This window comes from Mustela nigripes, chromosome 2 (assembly GCF_022355385.1).
Source record: "Mustela nigripes isolate SB6536 chromosome 2, MUSNIG.SB6536, whole genome shotgun sequence".
Lineage (NCBI taxonomy): Eukaryota > Metazoa > Chordata > Mammalia > Carnivora > Mustelidae > Mustela > Mustela nigripes.
In genome coordinates, this window is record NC_081558.1 from 26,009,858 (window position 1) to 26,036,982 (window position 27,125).

Consider the following 27,125-nt stretch of genomic DNA (forward strand, 5'->3'; position numbering starts at 1 on the left):
ATCTTTAAAAGAAAAAAAAAAAAAAAAAAGGAGGGCACCTGGGTGGCTCAGTGGGTTAAAGCCGCTGCCTTTGGCTCAGGTCATGGTCTCAGGGTCCTGGGATCGAGTCCCACATCAGGCTCTCTGCTCAGCAGGGAGCCTGCTTCCCCCCCCCTCCCCTGCCTGCCTCTCCATCTATTTGTGATCTCTCTCTGTCAAATAAATAAATAAAATCTTTAAAAAAAAAAAAAGAATTTGAAAGATGTGTAAGATACATAAAATATTACTGACAAACTAAGTTAGTTACTCATAAGGTTACGAAGGTGAGTCCTTAATAATCTCAAAAATGTAGTTCATTAACTATATATACCGTTATTGCCTTATCAACAAAGAATTCATTACATGCAGCTCTCCATAGAAGTTTTGAAATATGTGGAGCTGAAACTAAATGTGCTTATTAACTCCTTGACGGAGGAGAGCAGCATATCCTTTGAGGTCTGCATTGTGCCACGCAAACAGCACTTCCATTTTTTTAACTAGCATTAGTTGTGAAACAAACACATGCATACATGGTTTTTGGGCAGTTCATTTTATTACAGCTTTTTACTCTTGATGTGAGTTTAGAAATGTACAGTGTCAAGTTCTATTTTATTAAAGGAAACTAAAATTCTGAAGCTACTCCCCACTCTGTTATACACGATAGCAACCCATACCTTATTTTCCAATTTAAACAATTAGTTAACTCACCGAGACCTGTATTATTGTTTACAAAAATGCAATATATGCAAATTACTGTGCTAAATAAGAAAATCCATTTCAAATATCTTCTAGACTCAAAAAGAACACACACATTACATATTTTTATCATTTTATTAGGAATAATTCCAAATGGGTTATGAAGAAAACTTACTGAGTTTGATAAGTTTTTCAAAAACTCTTAATGAAGATGTGTTCACCGATAAACAATAAACATCAGCAGAACTATCATATACTGGGCAAAGAGTCAGGCTGATACCAAAAAGCAACATGCAACATAAAAAAGATACAATATAAAGGAAGACAATCTGCTGGGTATTAAAAATCATCTCAATATGAACTCTTTGCAACCAGCACTGAACTAAATTAGCTATCAAATCCAAACCACACTAAGGTAAGCTTGGCTGATGAAAGCCAGGTTCAATAAGGGGGGAAAAATAGAAGTTCCTCAGTGCAAGAGATCTGAATAGTGTTTTGGAGCATTTCCCTGGCTGGTACAAGCAGTATTAGAAAAACTTTTTGGCAAGGGAGAAAAATAAATACAAATGGAATGCTACATTTTTTTAAATCAGCAGACCGCCCCAGGAATGATAAAGGTATCAGTAAAGTAGCAAGGGGAAAACTTTAAAACATTATTTCGTGTGGGCTCAAAAAACATTCAAAACGGATTTATTTAAAGGTGTCACAATAGCTATGTCCAGGCATTTAGGCTTAAGGGAATTAAAATTAAAAGAGGACACTTTTTTCCCAAGTTAAGGAGAATTTCTTTAAAACCAAGCATATTGCTAAATAGCAATATTACACTTGGTAAACGATAATTGGCAACAAAATAAGTTTTAACGCTGTAATATTCTGCCCAAACCAGTCCCAGATACTGTTTAATAACCAAGATGCAAACTAATTTTGTTGTAACAAGCCTAGACCAATTCTATCAAATGTGTCCTTGGTTAGATCCAGTTTCATTTAACGTTTTGAAAGCTCGTTTGACAGCCAGTCAAGTCCCTCATACAGACCAGTTCCTTGTGTAGCACAAGTGGCTTGAACATACCACTGTAAAGAAAGAACAAGAAAATACTTGATTAACAGAACACTATATATAACCAGTCTTTAAAATTTCTTAATCAGAACATTAAGTATTTCCGCCCAACTGTGCAAGCACAATATTTAGTCAGCAGTTACCATACATGTACAGGAAAAGGGAAACAAAAAACTAATATATAAAACTATAGAAATAAAGAAGTAAATACAGAGGGCGCCTGGGTGGCTCAGTGGGTTAAAGCCTCCCCTTCGGCTCAGGTCATGATCCCAGGGTCCTGGGATCGAGCCCCACATCAGGCTCTCTACTTGGTGGGGAGCCTGCTTCCCCCTCTCTCTGTCTCTGCCTACCTCTCTGCCTACTTGTGATTTCTGTCAGATAAATAAATTAAAAAAAAAAAAAAAAGGAAGTAAATACAGTTTACATCTCACCATGACTTTTGTATTTAATAATCTCAGTAACTATATAGAACTATATATACAGAACTACAGTGTTCTCATACACACTTCTCACAAAACTCCTGTCTCAATTAAAGCTATTCATTAGATTTTATCAACAATCCACTCCTTAATCTGAAAAGAACGTTCATAGGAAGATTAGTAACTACTTAAGGGGACCCATCAGGTCCTTCTGACCCTCTTTTGATTCCCATAAAACTACATTCGGAGTATAGGAGGCAAAATTTTAAAAAAGAATAGGCACTGTTGATACTGGAGGCAAGCTTTTCAAATAATTTCACTATCTTCAGTCTTTGCATTCCAAAAAGTTTCACTTTTTGGTGGTAACAGAAAGTGTATGAAATGCCATGAAATGTTAACAAAGAGCAAGGAAAAGATCTAGAAAACAATTTAATTTCCTTTAAGCAATAGTTTATTTTTATTACTTTTCTTTACTGAACCATTTTATTCTGCCTTACAATAAAGACCTTACTTTACTATCACAAGGGCAATGCAAGTATACCATTCTGGCAATAATTATTTGAATAACAAACACCCCAGTAACCTAGAAGGCTGGTAAAAGGTACAAATTCTTATCTTCACAGCCCTGAAAACTGGTACCATTTACAGTTTATCTTGTTTAAATCAGCCTGGTACATCTCAAACAGCCTATACAGATACTCCCACAGCACAGTATCTGCCTTGTTGACAACTTAGTGAAAAACCACTGTAAAGCACAAGTCACATTAAAGTTTGTGATATCATATTTACATATAAAACAGTAGATTGTATTTTGCCGGTATTTAAATCACTGATCTAAAACAAGCTACTGGAGAACAAGTATAGTATTTTTTTTTATTATTTTCTTAAAAGATTTCATGTTATTTATTTGACAGAGAGAGATCACAAGTAGGCAGAGAGGCAGGCAGAGAGAGAGGAGAAAGCAGGCTCCCTGCTCAGCAGAGAGCCCAATGTGGGGCTCCATCCCAGGACCCTGGGATCATGACTTGAGCCAAACTGAAGGCAGAGGTTTTAACCCACTGAGCCACCTAGGAGTGCCATGATGTTTTTTTAATTTTAAATTCAAAACTTGTTTAATGTCATAACTATAGTTCACAAGCTTTGGATGTTAAAAGGCAAACAGTATAAAACAAGATTATCTAAAATACGGCTTTACTATGCAGCAATCAAAAGAAATGAAATCTTGGGGCACGGGTGGCTCAGTGGGTTAAAGCATCTGCCTTCAACTCAGGTCATGATCTCAGGGTCCTGGGATCGAGCCCCAAATCGGGCTCTCTACTCGGCAGGGAGCCTGCTTCCTCCTCCCTCTCTGCCTGCCTCTCTGCCTACTTGTGATCTCTGTCAAATAAATAAATAAATAAAATCTTAAAAAAAAAAAAAAAGAAAAGAAATGAAATCTTGCCTTTTGCAGCGACATGAATGGAACTAGAGGATATTATGCTGGGCAAAATAAGTCAATTGTGAAATAAGTTGATCAGAGAAAGACAATTATCATATGATCTCCCTGATATGAAGAATCTGAGAACCAACGCGGGGGGGTTGGGGGTACAGAAGGAAAAAATGAAACAAGATGGGATCAGGAGGGAGACAAACCATAAGAGACTCTTAAATCTCACAAAACAAACTGAGGGTTGCTGGGGAGAAGTGGGTAGGGAGAGGGTGGCTGGATTATGGACACTGGGGAGGGTATGTGCTCATGTTGAGTGCTGTGAAGTGTGTAAACCTGGCGATTCACAAACCTGTACCCCTGGGGCTAATAATACATTATATGTTAATAAAAAATTTAAAATACGGCTGCAAAAATATTGCAGTTTTAGTAAGAAAACCAAATTACAAAATACTTGCTGCAGAGCTCTTTGAAAGATATAAAATTAAAACAAATAATATCAATAATCTTTAGATGGGGTGCCTGGGTGTCTCAGTGGGCTAAGCTTCTGCCTTTGGCTTAGGTCATGGTCTCAGGGTCCTGGGATCAAGCCCCGTGTGAGGCTCTCAGCTCAGGGGGGAGTCTGCTTCCCCCTCTCTCTCTGCCTGCCTCTCTGCCTACTTGTGATCTGTCAAATAAATAAATAAAATCTTTAAAAAAGAAATTACATCTTTATTGATACTAAATGTTTTAAAGATAAAGTTAACAAAAATCCAATGAAATAAAGGTATTTAAACATTTGGCTCCTTAAAAGATAAATATTAAAAGTTTAAAAATGGAGGGGCCCCTGGGTGGCCCAGTCAGTTAAGTGACCGAATCCTGATTTTGGCTGAGGTCATGATCTCAGGGTCATGAGATGTAGGCCCATGTTGGGCTCTGCACTGGCCGTGGAGCCTCTCTCTCTCTCTCTACTCCTCTCTTGGCGAGGGCGGGGAGTGGGGGTCAAGGGAGATATTAACATAGTTTAAAAACTGAACACACATTTTTTTTTATAATTTTTTTTAAAGATTTTATTTATTTATTTGACAGAGAGAAATCAGAAGTAGATGGAGAGGCAGACAGAGAGAGAGAAGAGAGGGAAGCAGGCTCCCTGCCGAGCAGAGAGCCCGATGCGGTACTCGATCCCAGGACCCTGAGATCATGACCTAAGCCGAAGGCAGCGGCTTAACCCACTGAGCCACCCAGGCGCCCCTTGAACACACATTTATAAAAAAGTCTGGAAGGGCTCATGTTTGTGGTGTATTACTGCTTTTGTTTTTTAAATGGTATGTTTATTATCTGTCCAAAAGCGACAATTGCTTAATATGTATTGAAGTGAATACTTTCTTAAACAATTACATTAATTCTAAGTCAGGAGATTAACATGAACCTCCAAATACTTACTGTTCTGTTACGAAGAGACTGAAGACCTAATTTATCTGTCATTTCACTGATGGCCATAGCATTTGGCAAATCCTGTTTGTTCGCAAAAAGCAGCAACACTGCATCTCGCAACTCATCTTCCTGAAGCTGAAAATAAAAGCTAAGATGTTAACAACTAACAATCTGAACTCAATCACTGTGACAAAGTAGGTAAAACACTGTCTTCCTGTATATACCACTTATTCAACCTTGAACACATTATTAAACATCAACCTAATTTCACAACATAAAGTTCAGGCACACTTAAATCTCATATCCTTCAATTTTTAAAACCCAAGAAAAACTCATATGCCTTCAAGTAAAGCAAAACTATTTTTCAAGCCAATCATCCTGTACTCCATTAAAGTACATCATTCATTTGAGCTTTCATGATCACCCATTAATATTAATGTCAGGACTGGTAAGGACAAGAAACACATATGGAAATAAATATTTACAGCAGCATCTTATGGTACTCAGTAGTAGAGGACTCTTTTTGGACTTTTATTCCCTTCCAGCCAGCAGGGCTAGACAACAGGAGGACAACAGTACAATGGCTAGGCATTAGCAGTATCATGAAAAAAATTCAAGAATAATGTAAGAGTATAATAATAAATAATACAGGAGTAAACAGTAAGTAATAGAATAATAAAAGTAAATACAAGAGTAGACACTGGTAGGAATGAGTACTGACACATGCCACACCACGGATGAGTGCTGAAAACTAATGCTAAGTGAAAAGTAACAAAAAATTTTTAAAAACCACATATTACATGATTCTATTTATATGAATGCCTAGAATAGGCATATGCATATAAAGTAAATGAGTGGTCATAAGCGCTGGGGGTTTGGGGTACACTGAAGGAAGAAATGGAGAATAAATACTAATAGTTCTAGGGAATTTCTTTATGGTCAATAAAAATGTTAAAAAATCAGACTGTGGTTAATGTTTGCAAATTCTGTATACTAAAAACCAATAACTTACATATTTTAAATGAGTGACGTTTATGGTATATGAATTATACCTCCATAAAGCTGTTTACAAAAAGAGTAGAAGGCGTGATATTTAACTCCTTGGACAAACTACCATGACTTAGTTATACATACACTGGCACAAACTGCAATACTGTCTTAAAAGCAACGAATGAGAATTAAGATTTCATTTCAGTAAATATTTTACAGTTATCCAAGTTTGAAACCATGACAAAGTACATCTCCAACAATTTTTACAATATAAATACAGCTGACCCTTGAACAACATGGGTATGAACTGTGTGGGTCAACTTCATACATGGTTGTTTTGCTGCACATTACTGTAAATGCATTTTCTCTTCCTTGTAATTTTCCTAATAACATTTTTTCCTTAGTTTACTTCATTAAAGAATACAATATAAAACACACATACCATTCAAAATTAAGTGTTAATCAAGTGTTATTGGTAAGGGCAAGCGTAAGCTATTAGTTTTTCTGTGTGAGATAAATCTAAAGTGATATATATTTTTGTAAAATACAACTGACAGTTGAAATAAAATCAAGGATGTGGATATCGTTTTCCAACTTTTCTAGTATTTTAGTTGACTCACAAATGCATAGAAGTATTCCAGATGAGAGGTGGGACTGCCAGGAATGCTGCAGAAAAATGTCCACATTCAGTGGAAAGCTGGATTAAATGTCTTTTGGAACCCTTCCAAGACTAAGATTTTCAGATTCTTTTCGAGTATGCCAGTCACTTTAATTATCATATTTAAAACAACAGATTCCATGTTGAAGTGTCAAGTCACAAAAAAACTTGAGTATTAGAATAGTTCCAAAGATACTAAAAAGAATTTTACTTGAAATCTTTTATTTAAATGACAAAGCAAAGACCAAAACAAAAAATGTCAAAACAGAATTCTTACTAGATCACAGTGAGATTCTTCTCAAGCTGGAGAACAGCTTCCTTAAACACAAAATCCTCTGCCCAATTGCCTTTACTCCCTAAAATGATGTTCTGGAACACATACTGAATAACTTTAGGAAATCTGTATCTCCATCTGCAGGTTTTATGGTATGGTCTTTATCTCATCGGAATTTTCCATATTGTCCAAATTCATCTTTCTGTTTGCTCTTTTCAGTCTGTATTCCTAAAACCTTGTCTAAACATTTGTTCTAAAACATTTCTAAAGCTTGTCTTAATTGTAATTTCTTCTTTCCAACATCAGTTTTTCCTCCAAATTCCAAGATCCCTGGTGTGATTTCATTATTAATTTAGCTTTAATACATGTTTCATGTTATCCATGAGCACACTTGGGGTTAATTTTCTCCAGGTTTTTTTAAGTGCAGCTCAAAGTTGCATCCTATCTAATACAAGCCTTTTTCATTTCAAAAGCAATTTTTAACTCTTCAGGTTCCCTTTCCAGGTCTTCAATTTTAGCTTCAATTTGCTTATCTTGCACGATTTGTTCTAAAGCTTTTTCTTCATTTGCATCAACCACTGATTTATAGTCCAGGAGTTATTATTTTCCCTGTGCTCTCAGCCTGAGCAGCAGGGTGAAGTGGTCCTTGGGATGCACACCTGGACACCAGACCTGTGCTGGCCCACCCTCCCCACCTCCCACTCCAGAGTCAGAGGGCTTGGCAGCTGCTTACTTCTTGGGTTGCAGCCAATTCTGATTGGTGAGAAGAAAAGCCACCTAGGACAGAAAGGCATGGCCTCAGGAGGCAATATGCCCACCACTAAACTGTGGCCAGCAAAAGCAGTGAAGTTTTTCAGGACTCAAAAGTTATACATGGATTTTCAACTGTACACATGGTGGGCGGGGGCCATGAGCCGGCACTCCTAACCCCCAGGCTGTTCAAGGGTCAACTGTACATGAAAACAATCTGATACCTGGCAAAGCTAAAATACCATCATCAACCAAAATGCTACTACCATAGGTGGAATTCTTTATCATGGCTGCTACTATGAAATATTTCAGAGTATATATTATATAGGTACAGAATAGAGAAAACTGAACCCAGTGACCTTGGGAACAGATATCTAAACCAAAATTCCTAGATCACAAAAGTTCCAAACCAATAGATTTTTTATCTATTAAATAAAGCACTGGACTGGGCGCCTGGGTGGCTCAGTGGGTTAAGCCGCTGCCTTCGGCTCAGGTCATGATCTCAGGGTCCTGGGATCGAGTCCCGCATCGGGCTCCCTGCTGAGCAGAGAGCCCGCTTCCCTCTCTCTCTCTCTCTGCCTGCCTCTCCATCTACTTGTGATTTCTCTCTGTCAAATAAATAAAATATTAAAAAAAAATAAAAAAATAAAAAAATAAAGCACTGGACTAATGGAGACATCCTCAACCAGAGACCTATCAACCCCTGGAGCATGGTAAAAACAAGCTGAGCCCTCTTCCCACCTTAATGAAGTAGCTACTCTTCTGTCTGTTTAAAAAGCTCTAGAGTTTTTATGCGCATTCTTAAGAATCTGTGATGACTGTTCCTCAAGGTTCTTTCTAGCCCTGAAACAATTCATTTCTGTAATCTAATCACACTAAGATGTACCAACCACTAACACCACCATTGTCACCCTGAAAAACACATCTTGGAAATAACAAATTTAAAAAACTTTCTTACCATTTTCTGCAGCTCTTCAGCTCCTTCCTGAATTCTTTCACGATCATTACTATCTACCACAAAAATAAGACCCTGGGGAAAAATTGTTTTTATAAATAAATTGCAACAGTTAATCTTAAATTAACTAAATATTTACAGACAAAAGAACCATACTGAATTAAACATCAAGAAGCCAATGTCTCATTATTAAAAGAACAACAAAAAAGAACAGGGCCCTAAGTACTAAAAATAGATTTGAGCACTATTTGTGATTTTGACTTATGTTATTTAAAAAAAAAAACAAAAACGTAGAGGTGCTTGGGTGGCTCAATCAGTTGAGGATCTGATTCTTGATTTTGGCTCAGGTCAGGATCTCAGGGTTGTGGGATCAAGCCTTGCATGTGGCGCTACGCTCAGCACAAAGTCTGCTGGCAATTCTTTTCCTTTGTCTCCCTCTTGCTCCTCTCCCACTCACATGCACATGCTCTAAAAAAATCTTAAAAACTTACTCTTAACCAACCGATCACTTTTCTCAACTACACTATGAATAAATTTTATCCCACTTCCCTTTCATGTTAAGTGCGGATTATAAGTAACAGAATGGTTCATTATGCGGGAACAAAAGGAAAAAGAACTAACGAAAGATCAGAGTGCCTAGGTGGCTCCGTAAGTTAAGCCTCTGACTTTGGCTCACTTCACGATCTCAGGGTCCTGGGATCAAGCCCCGCATCGGGCTCTCTGCCTAATTGTGATCTCTTTCCCTCTGTCAAATAAATGAATCTTTAAAAAAAAAAAAAAAGGGGGCGCCTGGGTGGCTCAGTGGGTTAAAGCCTCTGCCTTCGGCTCAGGTCATGATCCCAGGGTCCTGGGATCGAGCCCCGCGTCGGACTCTCTGCTCAGCGGGGAGCCTGCTTCCTCCTCTCTCTCTGTCTGCCTCTCTGCCTGCTTGTGATCTCTGTCTGTCAAATAAATAAATAAAATCTTTAAAAAAAAAAAAAAAAAAAAACAACCACGAAAGATGCTAAAGATGCATGAATCTAATGACTTAATTAGCATATTCAGTAAAAGGCATGCACAAAGTGTTTCTTAAAAAAAGAGGGAGAAGGGGCACACAAAATGGTTTTTGTAGGCTTACTTATGGAAAAGTCGGCTCTGCTCCACAATATTATTGACTTGATCAAATGAGAAATTCTTTTCTATTTATTTTTTAAGTAAATTCTAGGCCCACTGTGGGGCTTTAACTCACGACCCTGAGATCAAGAGTCACACTCCACAGACTGAGTCAGTGAGGTGCCCCCCAATATGAAATTCTTAACAAAAAGAAAAGTAGTGGGGCGCCTGGGTGGCTCAGTGGGTTAAAGCCTTTGCTTTCGGCTCAGGTCATGATCCCAGGGTCCTGGGATCGAGCCCCACATCGGGCTCTCTGCTTAGCGGGGAGCCTGCTTCCTCCTCTCTCTCTGCCTGCCTCTCTGCCTACTTGTGATCTCTGTCAAATAAATAAAGAAAATCTTAAAAAAAAAAAGTAGTAACCACTCCTACAGATATTCACAACTAGAGAGAGATTACCTTAATAGCTTTCTTAAAATCTACTCCTATTAATACTAAAGTGATTACTTTAAATTTTTTTAAGATTTTATTTATTTATTTGACAGAGATCACAAGTAGGCAGAGGCAGGCAGAAAGAGAGAGGAGGAAGCAGGCTCCGGGCAGAGCAGAGAGCCCGATGTGGGGCTTGATCCCAGGACCCTGGGATCATGACCTAAGCCGAAGGCAGAGGCTTTAACCCACTGAGCCACCCAGGCGCCCCTAAAGTGATTACTTTAAATATTCTCTCCACAACCCTGACCACTGAAGTGTTTTTTGATCATTTGTCACTTAATCACAAACTGTCTTATGCTTATTTATATAAATAACTAGATTAAATCCACCAAGAGCATAAAATCCATTTAGGACAAAGAGCTACTTAATTCTGTATTTATACCTCAGTACCATTACAGTTCTGAGCTTGCCAGGGTACCTAATATTTATTCTAGGCTATGGTCATTAAAATGACGATGTCCTTTGGTCTACCAAATTTCAAACCCATTTCCTTTGTCTTTGCTGGAAACCATCATTTTAAACATCCTAATCTCTGAAAATACTTTTGGTGCTATGAGAGCCAGTACGGCATAATGGAAAGATATCCAAATTCAAATCTCAAGACTACTTATTACATAAATGACCTAATCCTGGAACATGCCTGCTCTTCTATAAAAATAAAACCACACCAGCCAACTTTATCAGCCTGTTAAACATAATCATACAGATATAGAAGAATCTAGTATTGCACTTGGCTTATCACAGGCATTTAGTAAATGTTGCCTCCCACTTTCCCTCCTAATTCCAAAAGCTACTGCTTTTTAAAGTCTATTCCTCTAGAAGAGGCAATGCCTCCAAAAGGCATCTAATTTTATTTGGACTACTAACTATCCATTTTTATTCTGTTTTAAAATGTAGTTAATGCTATCAGTTCCAAAGTAACAGTATTGAGAGAAAAAGTATTTCAGTAATAAATTCAAAGTCATTCACCTCCTGGGACAACCTAGAATCAAGAGTGTAGAAAAACTAGGATTCTAAAGTAAGTTCGGCTACAAATAAAAGACTACTTAAAAGACCAAGTACTTACTAATTTAGAAAAGCAAAATAATTGGAATTATCTAATGAGGGAAGAGGAATTTATTACAATAAACAGTGTGTCCTGGCTCTAGGAACATGATTAAACAGTATTCATTTCTTTTTAATTTTATAGCTAACAGAAATGATCAGGAATGTTAGAAAAGCTGGCGTAAGAGCTTAGCTGAGATTACATCAGGTAACACATAAAACTTTCCCTGTAGACATGAGTTCTCTAGGAATAAGTACTTGGGACTTTTGATTATAAGATGATCCAAAGAGGCCAGGAATGGATCTAATGTCAAGAACTCAAAAGTAGGGACGCCTGGGTGGCTCAGTTGGTTAAGCAGCTGCCTTCGGCTCAGGTCATGATCCCAGCGTCCTGGGATCGAGTCCCACATCGGGCTCCTTGCTCAGCAGGGAGCCTGCTTCTCCCTCTGCCTCTGCCTGCCATTCTGTCTGCCTGTGCTTGCTCTCTCCCCCTCTCTCTCTCTGATAAATAAAAAAAAAAAAAAAATTAAAAAAAAAAAAAAAAAGAACTCAAAGTAAATGGGGCAACTGGGTGGCTCAGTCAATTAAGTTGGACAACACTTAATTTTGGCTCAGATCATAGTCGCAGGGTTGGGAGATCAAGCCTTATGCTGGGCTCCATGGTGGGCATGGAGCTTACTCAAGATTCTCTCTCTCCAGCTCTCTCTTTACCCCTCCCCAATACATGCATCAGCGCACTCTCTCTCACTCACCTCTAAAAAGCAAAACAAAACAAAAACTCAAAAGTATATTACAAAGCATTCTAAACAAATGCAGGATAAGATCAGGCTTACTCTTGGTCAACAATTACAAATTGAGGATTAGCAAAGTTTTACACTGTTCCTAACTCTACTTCAAAAACACTCTCTAGGGGCGCCTGGGTGGCTCAGTGGGTTAAAGCCTCTGCCTTTGTCTCAGGTCATGATCTCAGGGTCCTGGGATGGAGCCCCGCATCAGGCTCTCTGCTTGGCAGGGAGCCTGCTTCCTCCTCTCTCTCTGCCTGCCTCTCTGCCTACTTGTGATCTCGGTCTGTCAAATAAATAAATAAAATATTAAAAAAAAAAAAAAAACACTGTCTAAATGAAATGACGATTACTTACTTTATAATAATCTAAAATAATCTAAAAATCTACCAGAAAGAAACATCAATAAAACAATATTGGCCATACCCTAATAATTGAAGTTGGCTAATGGATACGTGGACGTTTATATGCTAGTCTCTCTACTTTTGTGTACCTTTGACAATTTCCATAATGAAATTTTTTGAAGCATGTGACTTGCATCAAAATAGCTTTTCCAGGGGCGCCTGGGTGGCTCAGTGGTTTAAGCCTCTGTCTTCGGCTCTGGTCATGATCTCAGGGTCCTGGGATCAAGCCCCACAATGGGCTCTCTGCTCAGCGCAGAGCCCACCCCCCCCCCCCCCATCTCTCTGCCTACTTGTGATCTCTGTCAAATAAATAAAATCTTTAAAAAAAAAAAAAGCTTTTCCAGGTGCCTGGGTGGCTCAGACATTAAGCATCTGCCTTCAGTTCGGGCCATGATCCCAGGGTCCTGGCACTGAGCCCCACATCAGGCTCCCTGCTCTGTGGGAGGCCTGCTTCTCCCTCTCCCACTCCCCCTGCTAGTGTTCCCTCTCTCACTTTGTCTTTGTCAAATAAATAAATAAAATCTTTTAAAAAACAGATTTTCTAATCACACCTAATGAACAGAAATATTCTAATTTTTAAATAAAAAAGCATGCCATTTATTTAACAGGACACACTACTTAAACCTGGTAACCAGTTCCAGCCAGCTCACCTAGGGTATTCACTGCCACCTGGTGGCAATATACCTCACTTGCATACTGTTTTAAGAGTTGGAAGAACAAGAATGACTTCTGCGAATCTTAAACTTATGAAGTGCTTGTAACATCACACATTACTTAAAAACTGTATCATCAACTCCAATAGTAAACAAATACTGATGAGAAACCTCTCCCTGTTTACTACTCCTGGTAGTAAACACAACTGAGTTGGAAAGTGGTTAAAGAGAAATCTAGAATAAGAACCACCTCTCCAGTCCTATTAAGTCCTTCAAGCTTCAGCTGGTTCCTACATAAGAATTAGACTAGAGTAGTGAGTGGTTCTCAAGAGGGCCCAATTTTATCCCCAGAGCATAATTTGAATATATGGAGGTGTTTTTGGTTACTGCAACTGGGTTGGTTGGGGTCTGCTACTGGCACCCAGTGAATAGAGGCCCGGGACGCTGCTAAACATTCCACAGTGCAGAGAACCTCCCCTTCACCCCAAAAATGAACAGTTAACTCAGCCTGAAATGTCAACAATGCTGCTACTGAAATACCTTATACCAGAGCCTTGCTCTTCAAAGTAAGGTCCTAAACCAGCAGGACCACCACCCAAGAACCTGCTAGAAATGCAGAATCTCAGGCCTTACTCAGTCTGACCTTACTAAATTAATCTGTATTTAATATCCAAGTGATTCATATGCACATCAAAGTTGGAGATGCATTACTGATACCTAGTTTAAATCCCCCGAGATTCTAATTCAATTGGTATGGAGTTAATGATCAGCACTTTGGCTTTTTTTTTTTTTTAAAGCTCCCCGGTGATTCTAATGTGCAGCCAAATTTGAGAACTCCTGCTCACAGACTACTAGTATTTCTTCCCAATGCCACTATTATATATACTACATGATAATATAAAAATACCATACAAATCAATTAAATGGATCTACATAAATATGTATTTTTAAAGATTCATTTATTTATTTTAGAAAGAGAAAGAAAGAGTTAAATAAGCAGGAGGGGCAGGAGAATTAGAATCTCAAGCTGGTTCCACACTGAGTGCAGAGCCCAACGTGAAGGCTCTATTTCACAACCCTGAGATCGCAACTTGAGCTGAAACCAAGAGTCAGATGCATAACCGACTACACCACAAGGCACTCCAATATATTTTTTTCTTAGTCTATTTTAATAAGGTAAACACTTAACTGGGCTAAATGAAGGGCTATTAATTGCTTTTTATTCATTAAAAATTAAAATGACAAGAAAGTTACACAGAACGTTCTTTCTAGACTAAGAACAAAACAAACAGAACTACTGAGGAGACACCTGGTTCAATCTTGAGAACCACCCCCACCTAATCTTCCAAATTATTGTTATGATGGCTATGTAACTCTTCCCCCTGGGTAATTTAGCCTTCAAAGGCATGAGTGAGAGTGTTCACTGAAGAATATGTAAGTGGTGATTAAGAAACCAACTCATATAAGAATGCCAACACCCAGCTAAATAGTAGTTATCAAAAGAAACTTTACAGCATAAAACATATAAAGAAAAGTTATACAAACTGTACAACATTCCTTACCTGGGTGTTTTGGAAGTAATGCCTCCAGAGAGGCCTAATTTTATCTTGACCACCAACATCCCATACTGTGAAACAAATGTTCTTATATTCTACCGTTTCCACATTAAAACCTACAAAGAAATAAAGACAGTTGTGCAAAATGTGATTAGGAAAATAAAACCCCTTACTATGGAATTCTCTCAGAATTGCTTTTCAAAAATCTACTAGATAATCAATAAACTGAAAAAACCTAAGCCAGTTATAATGATATATGAGATAGTACACTTGTCCAAACCGATAGAAAGCATACCAAGTGTGAACCCTAAGGTAAACTATGGACTTTGGGTGATTATGTCAATGCAGTTATCAATTGTAACAAATTGGTGAGGACGCTGATAAAGGGGAGAAGCTATATTTACACTGAGGTAAGTTTACGAGCAATCTCTGTACCTTCCTCTCAATTTTACTGTGAACATAAAGCTCTCCAAAATAATAAAGCCTTAAAAATTGTTTCAAAATTAAACCATCTTCTATTTCTTTTACAATATAGTATTATAATTAAAGTCATCTGTAAACTTTCTTACCAATGGTAGGAATGGTGGTGACTATCTCCCCTAACTTCAGTTTATACAGAATGGTCGTCTTGCCAGCAGCATCCAATCCAACTAGAAAAAGACATTAAAGATTTTAAATCTAGACCAAAAGAACACACACTATGAATTAATTTTACAACAAATTTCTAGTTTGAAAGCAAAAGTCAACTGCTCAAGGCCCAAATGAGTTAGAAATTACTTCGTTTCTGAATCCCAAGACAACACTTGCTGCAGAAAGCCTTTCCATTTTTCTTTCTAGACCTAGAGAGCCAGCATGTAGTAGTGAAAAGGAGAGAAGTATCTGACTGACTCAGGCTCTGGTCTCTAGATTTGCTTTGCCACAAAGCAGTCAAGTGTCTTTAAACCAGTCACTGTAGGAAACTGAGACCAGAGGAATTAGCTGTAAAACAAGGAGACTGAATCATCTAACCTAAGATCTTTTCCAACTCAAGTCCTTATTAATTCTATGAACTACTATCATTTTTAAAAACCCATTACAAACTGAATCAGAGAACACATAAAAACAAGTGAACAAAAATTACCAAAAAATGTTGACTGTGCACTAGTATCCTTAAATGATAATAAAAGAAGATCAGGCCAGGGCGCCTGGGTGGCTCAGTGGGCTAAAGCCTCTGCCTTTGGCTCAGGTCATGAACTCAGGGTCCTGGGATCGAGCCCCACATCGGGCTCTCTGCTCAGCAGGGAGCCTGCTTCCTCCTCTGCCTGCCTCTCTGCCTACTTGTGATCTCTGTCTGTCAAATAAATAAAATCTTAAAAAAAAAAGAAGAAGAAGAAGATGAGGCCAATTTTACCCATATCTAAATTCATTCCTACATTAAATGCACAGAAATGAGAACAAAAGACTGGTTAATTTAGGTTATAAAAAAATGGCCCTATAGTCATCTCCAATGTAATGAACGTCTAAATTCTTAAAAAACAATTCCTTTGAGGCAGATATAGTAGGGAAGAATGTGCTTGTTTCTGAAGGAAAAAAAAATCCATCCTGGATTAAGAGGGTATACCTCTTCATTACAGTGATAGTGATGAGCAAATTAAATACTCATTTTTTAAGTATGAATCTCTCAAAATCTATCTCAAAATCACGTTCTATATTGTCAAACCCTTTTAAATGAAGGTCAATATCTAATAACATCACTGAATGTATCATTGTTCCAAGGACATCACACATATGGCCATCTAGATTTATGCTATCAGATTTTGAAATGAATTCAACTTCATTCATGATTTAAGCAAAGATGCTTTTTAAATATTTAAATCAAAGCATTACTTGGCACATGAAGCAAACGCTGTTAAGTTAAAAAAACACACACACAGAAATCACCCCCCCCTTACCTACTTTACCTTACTGCGAAAGTAAGTTTAACTTTTATCAGTTCAATTGAGAACTAAAGGCTATAGACAATTTCATACCCCTTCCACCCATATAACCTTTTCTGCACTGTACCCTACAAAGGTCGCTTTAAGATTTCTCTGTACACTGAGGCAATTTATGTCTTTGTATCCTGTTTCTTTTAATCAAACTGTCTTCCCTACTCCTTCATACTGAGATATTCAGGTTTATTCTTTCCAAAACACTATAATACTTACTAGACAGAGTGAGCAACTAAGCCCTCACTCATGGGCACAAGAAAAACCAACTGGCACCAGGAGGTGCTTTGTTTTTTGAGTACAGGACAATATAAATAAAAAAATCAGAAAATCTAGCTCTAAAATACACCCAAAGAAACAAAAGTTAACTACCTTAAGTCTGATATCTTCAGTAAAAATACAGAAAACGATGGGGAGAACAATATGATCATTTCATTGTTTGAAAACCTGTTTCTGTGATATAACAGAGCACTGGATGTTATGAGCAACTGACAAATTACTGAACTCTCCCTCTGAAACTAATAATATACTATATGTTAATTAATTGTATTTAAGTATTAATTTTAATTTTTAAAAAGATTTTATTTATTTGACAGAGAGAACAGGAAAGCATAAGCAGAGGAAGTGGCAGAAGGAGATGGAGAGGGAGAAGCAGGCTCCTGGCTGAGCAGGGAGCCCAACGTGGTGCTGGATCCCAGGACCCTGGGGTTATGACCTGAGCTGAAGGCAAATACTTAACCCAATGAGCCACCAAGGTGCCCCGAATTAAAATTTAAAAAAAAAAAAAAAAAAAAAGCAGTAGCTGTCTCTTGAGAGAATAAGTCCTTTGCAGGTGATTTTGATCAAATTTTAAAATAAAGCAAAATTCACCATTAAGTAACCAAGGTAAAAGGGATGCCTGGCTGGCTCAGTCAGTTAAGAGTCTATCTGACTCTTGATTTTGGCGAGGGTCATAATTCCAGGGTCTTGCGATTGAGCTGAGTTGGTCTCTGTGTTGGATGTGGAGCCTGCTTAAGGGTCTCTCTCTGGGGTACCTGAGTGGTGCAGCTGGTTAAGGAGCTGACTCCTGGTTTCAGCTCAGGTTATGATCTCAGGGCCCTGAGATCAAGCCCTGAATCCAGCTCCGCGCTTAGCATGGAGTCCTTGATTCTCTCCCTCAGTTCCTCCCCACTGCATGCACGCGCGCGCACACACACACATACTCTCTCTCACAAATGAATCTTAAAAAAAAAAAAAAAAGATTCTTGATGGTGCCTGGGGGGCTTAGTCAGTTAAGCATCCGCCTTCAGCTCAGGTTCTGATCCCAGGGTCCTAGAATCAAGCCCTGCATCCAGCTCCCTGCTCAGTGGGGAGTCTGCTGCTCTCCCTCTGCCCCTCACCCCACTCATGCTTGATCTCTCTCAAATAAATAAAATCTGGAAAAAAAAAAAAAAAAGATGCTCTGGGCGTCTGGGTGGCTCAGTGGGTTAAAGCCTCTGTCTTCAGCTCGGGTCATGATGCCAGGGTTCTGGGATAGAGCCCCACATCAGGCTCTCTGCTCAGTGGGGAGCCTGCTTCCCCACCTCTCTCTCTCTCTCTGCCTGCCTCTCCGTCTACTTGCGATCCCTGTCAAATAAATAAAATATTTTTTTAAAAAAAGATTCTCTCCCTTTCTGCACCCCGCGCCTGCTTGCACTATCTCAAAAACAAACAAAAAAAATCAATAAAAAAATAAGTCAAAATAGGATTAAGCCCAAGTCAGAAGTGAAACTAAGATGTTCATCAGAAAAACACCAGGAGGTGCTTTCTTTTTTGAGTACAGGACAATATAAATAAAAAATCAGAAAATCAAGCTCTAAAATACACCCAAAGAAACAAAAGTTAACTTTTTGTTAATTTTTGTTAAAAAATCTTTTTTTGAAGATTTAATTTATTTATTTTATGGACAGAGAGCAAGGAACACAAGCAGGGGGAGCAACAGAGGGAGAGGAAGAAGCAGGCTCCCCACTCAGCAAGGAGCCCTATGTGAGTGAGACTCAATCCCAGGACCCTGTGATCATGACCTGAGCCAAAGGCAGACTCTACCAACTGAGCCACCCATACAATTTACGTTTTGAGAACTATAGCAAATGCTAATTCTCATTGAAGTCCAACTAAACCCCATACCATCACTAAAACAATTTAAATCTAAAAATACTGACACAGAACAAAGAAACCCAAGACAAATATGATGATATATTTTAAGTTATAGAAAAGCACAGAGGGAACCCAATTTTTAACCAAACTGTTAACACCTGCTTGTGTGCATAACTAATATTCTACTTCTAAGTTAGAATTTTCTTCACACAAACATGTGTTACTTTCATTAAAAAAAAAAAAAAAATTCCAATATAACACATTTCCTTTATGAATATGTTGGCCTGGTTACATTTCCTGGTGTATCTATTAGGAAGATGACTGCTTAAGAACCTTGAATATATTTTATACAATTATTTTTAATGAAAAAGGGGGGGAAGTGTTTACAAAATAATGCAACCGTAAGGCTTTTTAAGGAAGTTATTTTAAAAAATAAAAACTGTAAGATAACAGCTAAATAGCTCACAGCTACATATAAGATTCTAAAATTATGAAGGTATCTTTTGAGTTTCACAAAAAAGTGTCATATAAATGCAAACCACAAGTTTTTTTTAAAAAAGGAATTTCTAGGGGCACCTAGGTGGCTCAGTCATTAAGGGTCTGCTTAGGCTCAGGTCATGATCCCAGGGTCCTGGGATTGAGCCCTCACTGGGCTCCCTGTTCAGCGGGGAGCCTGCTTCCTCCTCTCCCAACTCCCCCTGCTTCTATTCCCTCTTTCACTGTCTCTCTCTGTGTGTCAAATAAGTAAATAAAATCTAAGAAGAAAAAAAAATTCTGGGCGCCTGGGTGGCTCAGTGGGTTAAGCCGCTGCCTTCAGCTCAGGTCATGATCTCAGGGTCCTGGGATCGAGTCCCGTGTCGGGCTCTCTGCTCAGTGGGGAGCCTGCTTCCCTTTCTCTCTCTCTGCCTGTCTCTCCGACTACTTGTGATTTCTCTCTGTCAAATAAATAAATAAAAATCTTTAAAAAAAAAAAAAGAAAGAAAGAAAAAAAAATTCTGTGAGATTAAAGATGCACAAATGAACGCATACCATCCTTAAAACTTATCATATAGAATTCTTTACTCAAAAACATGTTGGTCTAACAATTTTGTGCTACTTCAGTCATTTCTTAAGTACATACTTCCTTAATGTTGCAATATTTGGCAATGAGTTTTCTCCACAAAATGAAACTATAACCAATTCTCACCTAGCCAAGATAAGACTAATCTGTACATTCCAGCAATGCTCTCCCCTCCCGTCCACCCCCATAAACAAGTCACTGTATTGAAAGATATACTGGAATTACTTGTTCTTCTTAACTGGACCTGTACTTTGACCAAAATATTAACAGCAATAAAACTACCCCAAAACTCTTAGCCAATCATTAAAAAGTATGTCTACTAAAGTGTGGCACAAAGAAATATTTATATTTTAAGTTAAAGACACTAGATTCCATGATCTCAAATTGAGAAAAAAAAATGCAGAAAGGAGACTGGGATGAAAAAGTATTCTCAGATGGATAAAATTTCACACAGAGTATTTTTCTTTCTCATGGTTTCCTTTATCTTTCAATTTTCCACCAGGAAGCTTAAAATACAACTTCGTAATTACTTAAAAATAATTTAAATTGAGTGCTTATTGTGTTCCAAGCATAACACTAAGTGACTCCATACATTTTTGTAACATAAACCTTACAATTACCCTCCATTTTTTCAAATGCAGCATCTGAGGTTCAGAAATGTCCCCAGAGTCACAGAAGTAGAAGAGGATGCAAAACCCCAGGTCTTATGGAAAAATTAGATCCCTCACACACACCTGAAGCAAATATAAAATGGTGTAGCTGCTCTGGAAAAGTTTTGTTAATTCCTTAAAGTGTTAAATATAGTTAACACAGAACCCAACAATTCTACTCCTAAGTATTTATTTACCCAAGACAATTAAAATTACATGCCCATACAAAAACTTGTTTCCAAATGTTCACAGCAGCATTACTTATAACAGTCAAAAGAGTGGAAACAATCAGATTTCCACCAAATGTGAATGCATAAACAAAATGTGGTATATCCATAGAAAGGAGTTACTTTTCAGCCTTAAAAAGGATATAATATGATATAATATGAACCTTTAAAACATTATGCTACAGTGAAAGAAGCTAGGCACTAAAGGACACATTGTATGATTACATTATGTGAACTATCCTGAACAGACAAACCCACAGAAACTAAAAGTAGATGAGTGGTTACAGAAGAACTAGGGAAGAAAGGGAGCAGTAACCACCAATGGGTACAGAGTTTCTTTCAGGGCTGATGAAAATGTTCTAGAATTAAGACAGTGGTGATAGTGGGGGCACCTGGGTGACTCAGTTGGTTAAGCCTTCAACTCCTGATTTCAGCTCAGGTCATGAACTCACAGTGGTGGACTGAGCCCCTACTGGGCTCTTTGCTGGGCATGGAGCCTGCTTAAGATCTCTCTCCCTCTGCACACGCATGCACGCACACTCTTCTTCGCTCTTTTTAAAAAAAGAAAAGACAGTGGCAATGATGACACAAGTTTGTGAATATAGCAAAACCACTAAACTATATACTTTAAAGGGATAAATTTTATGTTATATGAATTATATCTCAATTTTTTTAAATTAAAAACAAAAACCAAAAAACCCCTAAATCTATACCAGAGCTCTCAAATGGTATTTATTTGCCTTTAGGTTTTTCTGGTGGACACACTGTATCTTAGTATTTTATCTAATTCTTCAGAAGTCTGACCATCAAATCTAAAAGTAAGGCTACCAGATGTACAGAAAAGTAATTATAAGCTTAGGTTTTACTTCTACCCAATAGATCAGAAATATCTGCACTTGGAGCAATGCGTTAATTAGCAGCAAATTACCAAAGTCTGAGAGCCATTTGCAATAATGCCAGAGGGTAGAACTAAAAATGTACTTTTATCAACTTCTAGTGGCATCAAACTAAAGATTTTTGCCTTTTCTATTGTTTCTTTGTATAACATAACTAATCAGAAGGGCTTTTTTTTTTAAAAGGCTGGCAATTATGTTTTCAACTAATGACCTGAGAAAATGCTCATAATAAGCTAAGTCAAAAAGAAAGAACATAAATTTCCTCTTAAAAGCCTGACAATAGGGGCGCCTGAGTGGCTCAGGGGGTTAAAGCCTCTGCCTTCGGCGCAGGTCATGATCTCAGGGTCCTGGAATCGAGCCCCGCAATGGGCTCTCTGCTCAGCAGGGAGCCTGCGTCCCTCTCACTCTCTCTCTCTGCCTGCCTCTCTGCCTACTTGTGATCTCTGTGTATCAAATAAATAAATAAAATCTTGAAAACAAAAAAAAGCCTGACAATAACTATAATAAATGTTAACAATAGTATAATGGTGGAATTAGTTATTCCTTCCCATATTTTTAAAATTTCTTAAAAAGGAACATCTTGTTTTTAGAAGGGGAGTATTTTTTAGATTTTAAAAATTAAAAATAACGGAGGGCGCCTGGGTGGCTCAGTGGGTTAAGCTGCTGCCTTCGGCTCAGGTCATGATCTCAGGGTCCTGGGATCGAGTCTCGCATCGGCCTCTCTGCTCAGCATGGAGCCTGCTTCTCTCTCTCTCTCTGCCTACCTCTCCATCTACTTGTGATCTCTGTCTGTCAAATAAATAAAAATCTTAAAAAAAAAAAAAATTAAAAATCACGGGCGCCTGGGTGGCTCAGTGGGTTAAGCTGCTGCTTTCGCCCCAGGTCAGGATCTCAGAGTCCCGCCCTGGGCTCTCTGCCCCGCAGGGAGCCTGCTTCCTCCTCTCTCTCCCTCTCTGCCTACTTGTGATCTCTCTCTCTCTGTCAAATAAATAAATATTTTTAAAAGATTTAAAAATCACATAATAAATGTATTTACAAAATGTGCCAGGGAGTGGCTCAGTTGGTTAAGCGACTGCCTTCAGCTCAGGTCATGATCCTGGAGTTCCAGGATCAAGTCCACATGGGGCACCCTGCTTGGCAGGGAGTCTGCTTCTCCCTCTGACACTCCCCCCTTCTCACGCTCGCTCGCACGCGCGCTCCCTCGCTCACTCACTCACTCTCTCTCCTCCCTCTCTCTCATTCTCTCTCTCTCAAATAAATAAAATCTTTTATAAATATATATATATATAGGGGCGCCTGGGTGGCTCAGTGGGTTAAAGCCTCTGCTTTCGGCTCAGGTCATGATCCCAGAGTCCTGGGATCGAGCCCCACATCGGGCTCTCTGCTCCGCAGGGAGCCTGCTTCCTCCTCTCTCTCTGCCTGTCTCTCTGCCGACTTGTGATCTCTATCAAATAAATAAAGATCTTTAAAAATATATATATATATATATATATTGGGGCGCCTGGGTGGCTCAGTGGGTTAAGCCGCTGCCTTCAGCTCGGGTCATGATCTCAGAGTCCTGGGATCGAGCCCTGCATCAGGCTCCCTGCTCAGTGTAGAGCTTACTTCTCTCTCCCCCTTCGCACTCTCTTGCTCTCTCTCTCTCAAATAAATAAAATCCTTTAAAAAAAAAAAAAACATGCTAGGGAAAAGGCATGAAATCCCACTCTATAGCTTGAAGACTCACTTACAATATTAGTAATATTTTTCAAATTGGCAAATAGAGGAACCTCTCCGGTCCCCACAAAACCGCAGTCACATATAAGACAATACAGAATTACACTGTTATTAGCAATCCTTTAAAAAGCAACATTTTCTCAGCTTTTCAATGGGAAAAAAAACTTACAAGTTCAAAGAGCTTAGTATTAATAATTCCTCTACAGAACACATTAGTGTTTTCCAACATAAACAAAACTTGGGGAGCCATTTCCCAAAATTACACAGATCAAGACACTGGAGATCAGTCTAAAAATAAGGTAATGCAGGGCTACATGAAATATCTAAAATGGGAAACTGTTCATCTTTGAATTTAAGCTCAATAATATCATTCAATAATATCATTCACCTGAGTGATTTCTCAAAAAAACCTAAACAGACAATTTCCGTTCATCTATACTTTAAGCAACATTACATTTAAAACACTGCATTGGTTTTTAATTAGTTAACTACAAGCTGTAACTTCAAACACCTTTTAAAATTATTTGAACTTCTGGGAGAACAAGTGTAGGAATAAAATGTTAACTTCACAGTACTTTGGCAAACTAGATTCATGTGCTAACTGCTATCTTTCACTTAAAAAGGATAAAGACTGGAGACACCTGGGTGACTCAGTGAGTTAAACCTCTGCCTTCGGCTCAGGTCGAATTCTCAGGGTGCTGAGATCGAGCCCCACAAAGGGATCTCTGCTTAACCGGGAGCCTGCTTCTCTCTCTCTCTCTCTCTCTGCCTGCCTCTCTAACTGCTTGTGATCTCTGTCAAATAAATAAATAATATCTTTAAAAAAAAAAAAAAAGGGATAAAGTCTGAAAAAGTCACTGACTCAAGAAGGTATGAATTTTATGTAAGCCTAATAAAGAAAAAGTGCACTTATCTGTCAGAGAACATTAATATGAGAAAAGCAATCATTAACTCAATTCTAAACTTGAACACAAGCAGAGAGAGACCTTGAGAGTGATTATTTATGCATTCACTTCACAAAGTTGGACAAACAAAAAATCAATTATCAAACTTCCATTTCACCTCTTTCCCTACCCATGCAATATCCTCCCCTAAGGTTATGCTTCATTTGATGAGTAAACTTGACTTTATAACTTTAGTGTTTTTAATCAAGGAAACCTAATCACCCCAAAATTAAAGAGCAAAACAAGAATAGGAAACCAGAGTAATAAGATATTTAATATAAAAAAAAGTAATTCCAAATCATGACTTCTATCTCTTGCATAAACACACAAAATTAAATGCTTTTCCATTTTCTTTCAACCGTTATTTTTTGGGGATAAGGGGAGAAATGCTCCCCTAATACAGTAAATTCAGTAAAGTGCTTATAGCATAACTCTACCTTTCTTCTCCCTCTGAAACTTTAAGCCATCACCAAAGACTTATAGTACAAAACACAGCAATTCATTTACAATAAATATTAAGTAAAAAGACATACATAGTACATTTCCAGGAACACAACTAGTTCCTGGAAACCAGGTACTAGTTAATTTCTTTAAGGAACAGCCTGGAAATTCATTTATCACAGTCCAAAGTCCTCCCAATGACTTCAGATCCTTTTCAGACTGTCAACTTTCAGCCACCTTAAGAACTTAATATGCTTGCCCTCCTTTAAAAATTGTCTCTATAAATGAAATCTAAAAAAGTTTTAAAGAGAAAAAATTTTGATTTATCTTTATGAAAAAATTAACTATTCCATGAATTGTAAAGAAGACAGAAATAACAGAAAGGAACTAAATGTGTAATCTTCATACACCTCGAATTACTACTGAATCTAGCTTTGGAAAACTTTCAAAGAACTAAAGTAGAACTAGAACTAGAAAACTAGAAAATACAACTTTTCCTCCCCACTCCACAAAAACAAGCTTCTGAATAACCAAATTTCAACATTTAAATTAGAGGAGCTCCTTTTCGCATTACTGAGGTCCACAGAGCTTAGCTGTGATGTAGAGACGACTCACAGTAATATGGGGGAGGGACTGCTTTACATCACCCAAGTGACAAGCCCCTTCTCCCTCAGCTGAAAAACCAACCAAACAAACAAAAAACTGGCGTAGAAAAGTAGCTTTTAAAAGCTTATTTTCCACAAGAATCTTTTTTAAAACCCTTTGTAATTATTACTGAACAAGGCTATCCTAAAATTAAGGGTCCCGAAGTTCAGTTACTAGGAATTTCTTATCGGCTTAAAAAATTAAAAGTCTTTTTGTTAAACCTTAACCAGCTAGATAAAAATCAGTTTGAAAACCAAAGACAGTAAACCAAACGTACTTAGTTTTTTGAGAGTGGCCAAAAAGTGACTGAAGATTGAAACTCAGTTTTCAGGAACAGTAATAAGGAAAAGAACACGAAGTGGAATCCAGCGCAAAGTAAGTTGGGAGAAGTGAGCGCTGAGGACTCCGGACTCTTCTGCAACCGAGGGTGCTCCCTTGCCACCGCTCTGGGCCTGGTCACTTCCTGCCTCGGGCGGCTCCGGGCTCCCGGCGACCGCTCGCTCCACGTACCACTGGAGTGTGCAGAGTGTGTACACGGAGCAGAAAGGGGGAGGAGGAAGGCTGGAGTAGTTCTGCCTGCGTCCTGACCGCTGCCCACACCGGAGAAGCAGGAGCCAGACCGCACTCTCAGAATGGGCCCCGCCAGTGCCTTCCGGGCTCAGCGAGATCAGAAGAGTTCGCTTCCCCCACATCTCCGCCCAATCCTGTCTGATTTCAGTAACATCAAGGAGAGAAAGCCAAAGCCAGAGGAAGAAACCTTGTCCCGCGGCCCTGCCCGGCTTCTTAGACAGATCTGGGGCGACCGTCCACCTTTCGCCCCATTGTTCCCCCTTAAGAATTCCTCCTGACCCCGAGCCGCCGCCCCTCCCCCCACCACAGCGGGCGGGGGGGGACAAACAGGCCCCGAGGCCGCCCCAAGCACTGAGACCCCGCCTGCCCTCAAGCCGTCGGGCCGTCACTCACCCATCAAAATGCGCATCTGCTTCTTGCCGAAGAGGCGGGAGAAAAGGGAGGAGATAGTGAGGCCCATGGCAGTAGTGGCACTTGCGATGGGCAGGAGCAGAAGGGGGTTTGGGGCGTCCCCGGGCCTTCTCCTTTCACGCTCCCAACAAACTGAGCGAAGGAAGAGGAGCTGAGGGAGAAAGAGGGCGGCAGAGACGGCTCGCTAGCCGGCGTGTCGGGCGAAGCTCCAGAACGCGAACTAACGGGGCGAGGACCTGCTCGACGACTGGCGCGGCGGCTCCGGGTCTGGCGTTTTAGGCTTCTGCTATGCCACGTCACGCGGTAGCAGCGGCGACTCCAGCAGCTGCCCGGCCCCTCCAACGCGGACAGAATCGCGTCACCGCGGCCCCAACCCCCTGCGCTTCCGGTGCTGGCCGAACCACTGCGCCTGCGCACGAAAGGGATAGGCCAGTTCCGCCGACGTGATCCTCCGGCCGCCGTCTCCTCCCGGACGTGGACCAGCGCGGCGAAGTCAACTGGCACATGCGTACTGAGAGACGGTCGAAGTCCCACAATGCTTCGATGGGTCACGTCCAATCAGATTATAGGCGAAACGCTTCCGTCCGGATAAATACATCCAGGAGGTTGTAGTCCTTACTTCCGGAAAGGCGCTCTATGCATTGTGGGTTAGGAAGTGAAGCCCGGTTCCTCCTACCCTTTGAGCGTCCTGCTCTTAAATGCTATGCGCGCTGGGGATTCCCCGGTCCACTACGGTACACGTTTCCTGCGCGGCAGCAAACACTTGGCCTAGTGGAGAGGTGAAGATGGGCCTTGCTTTCCCAGGAG

The 27,125-nt window shown here is 39.4% G+C and overlaps 1 protein-coding gene and 1 pseudogene across 1 annotated transcript; both read right to left on the reverse strand.

Moving 5' to 3' along the window:
* Window positions 1-835: 835 nt before the first annotated feature.
* ARF4 (ADP ribosylation factor 4) lies at window positions 836-26,777 on the reverse strand. Its single transcript, XM_059390010.1, has 6 exons — window positions 26,301-26,777; window positions 15,246-15,326; window positions 14,683-14,792; window positions 8,660-8,731; window positions 5,039-5,164; window positions 836-1,785 (listed from the first exon to the last, which is right to left on the reverse strand). Exons 1-6 carry the CDS (start codon window positions 26,365-26,367, stop codon window positions 1,699-1,701), a joined length of 543 nt encoding a protein of 180 aa, XP_059245993.1. The 5' UTR covers window positions 26,368-26,777; the 3' UTR covers window positions 836-1,698.
* LOC132012513 (centromere protein H-like) lies at window positions 6,676-7,989 on the reverse strand (annotated as a pseudogene).
* Window positions 26,778-27,125: the final 348 nt, after the last annotated feature.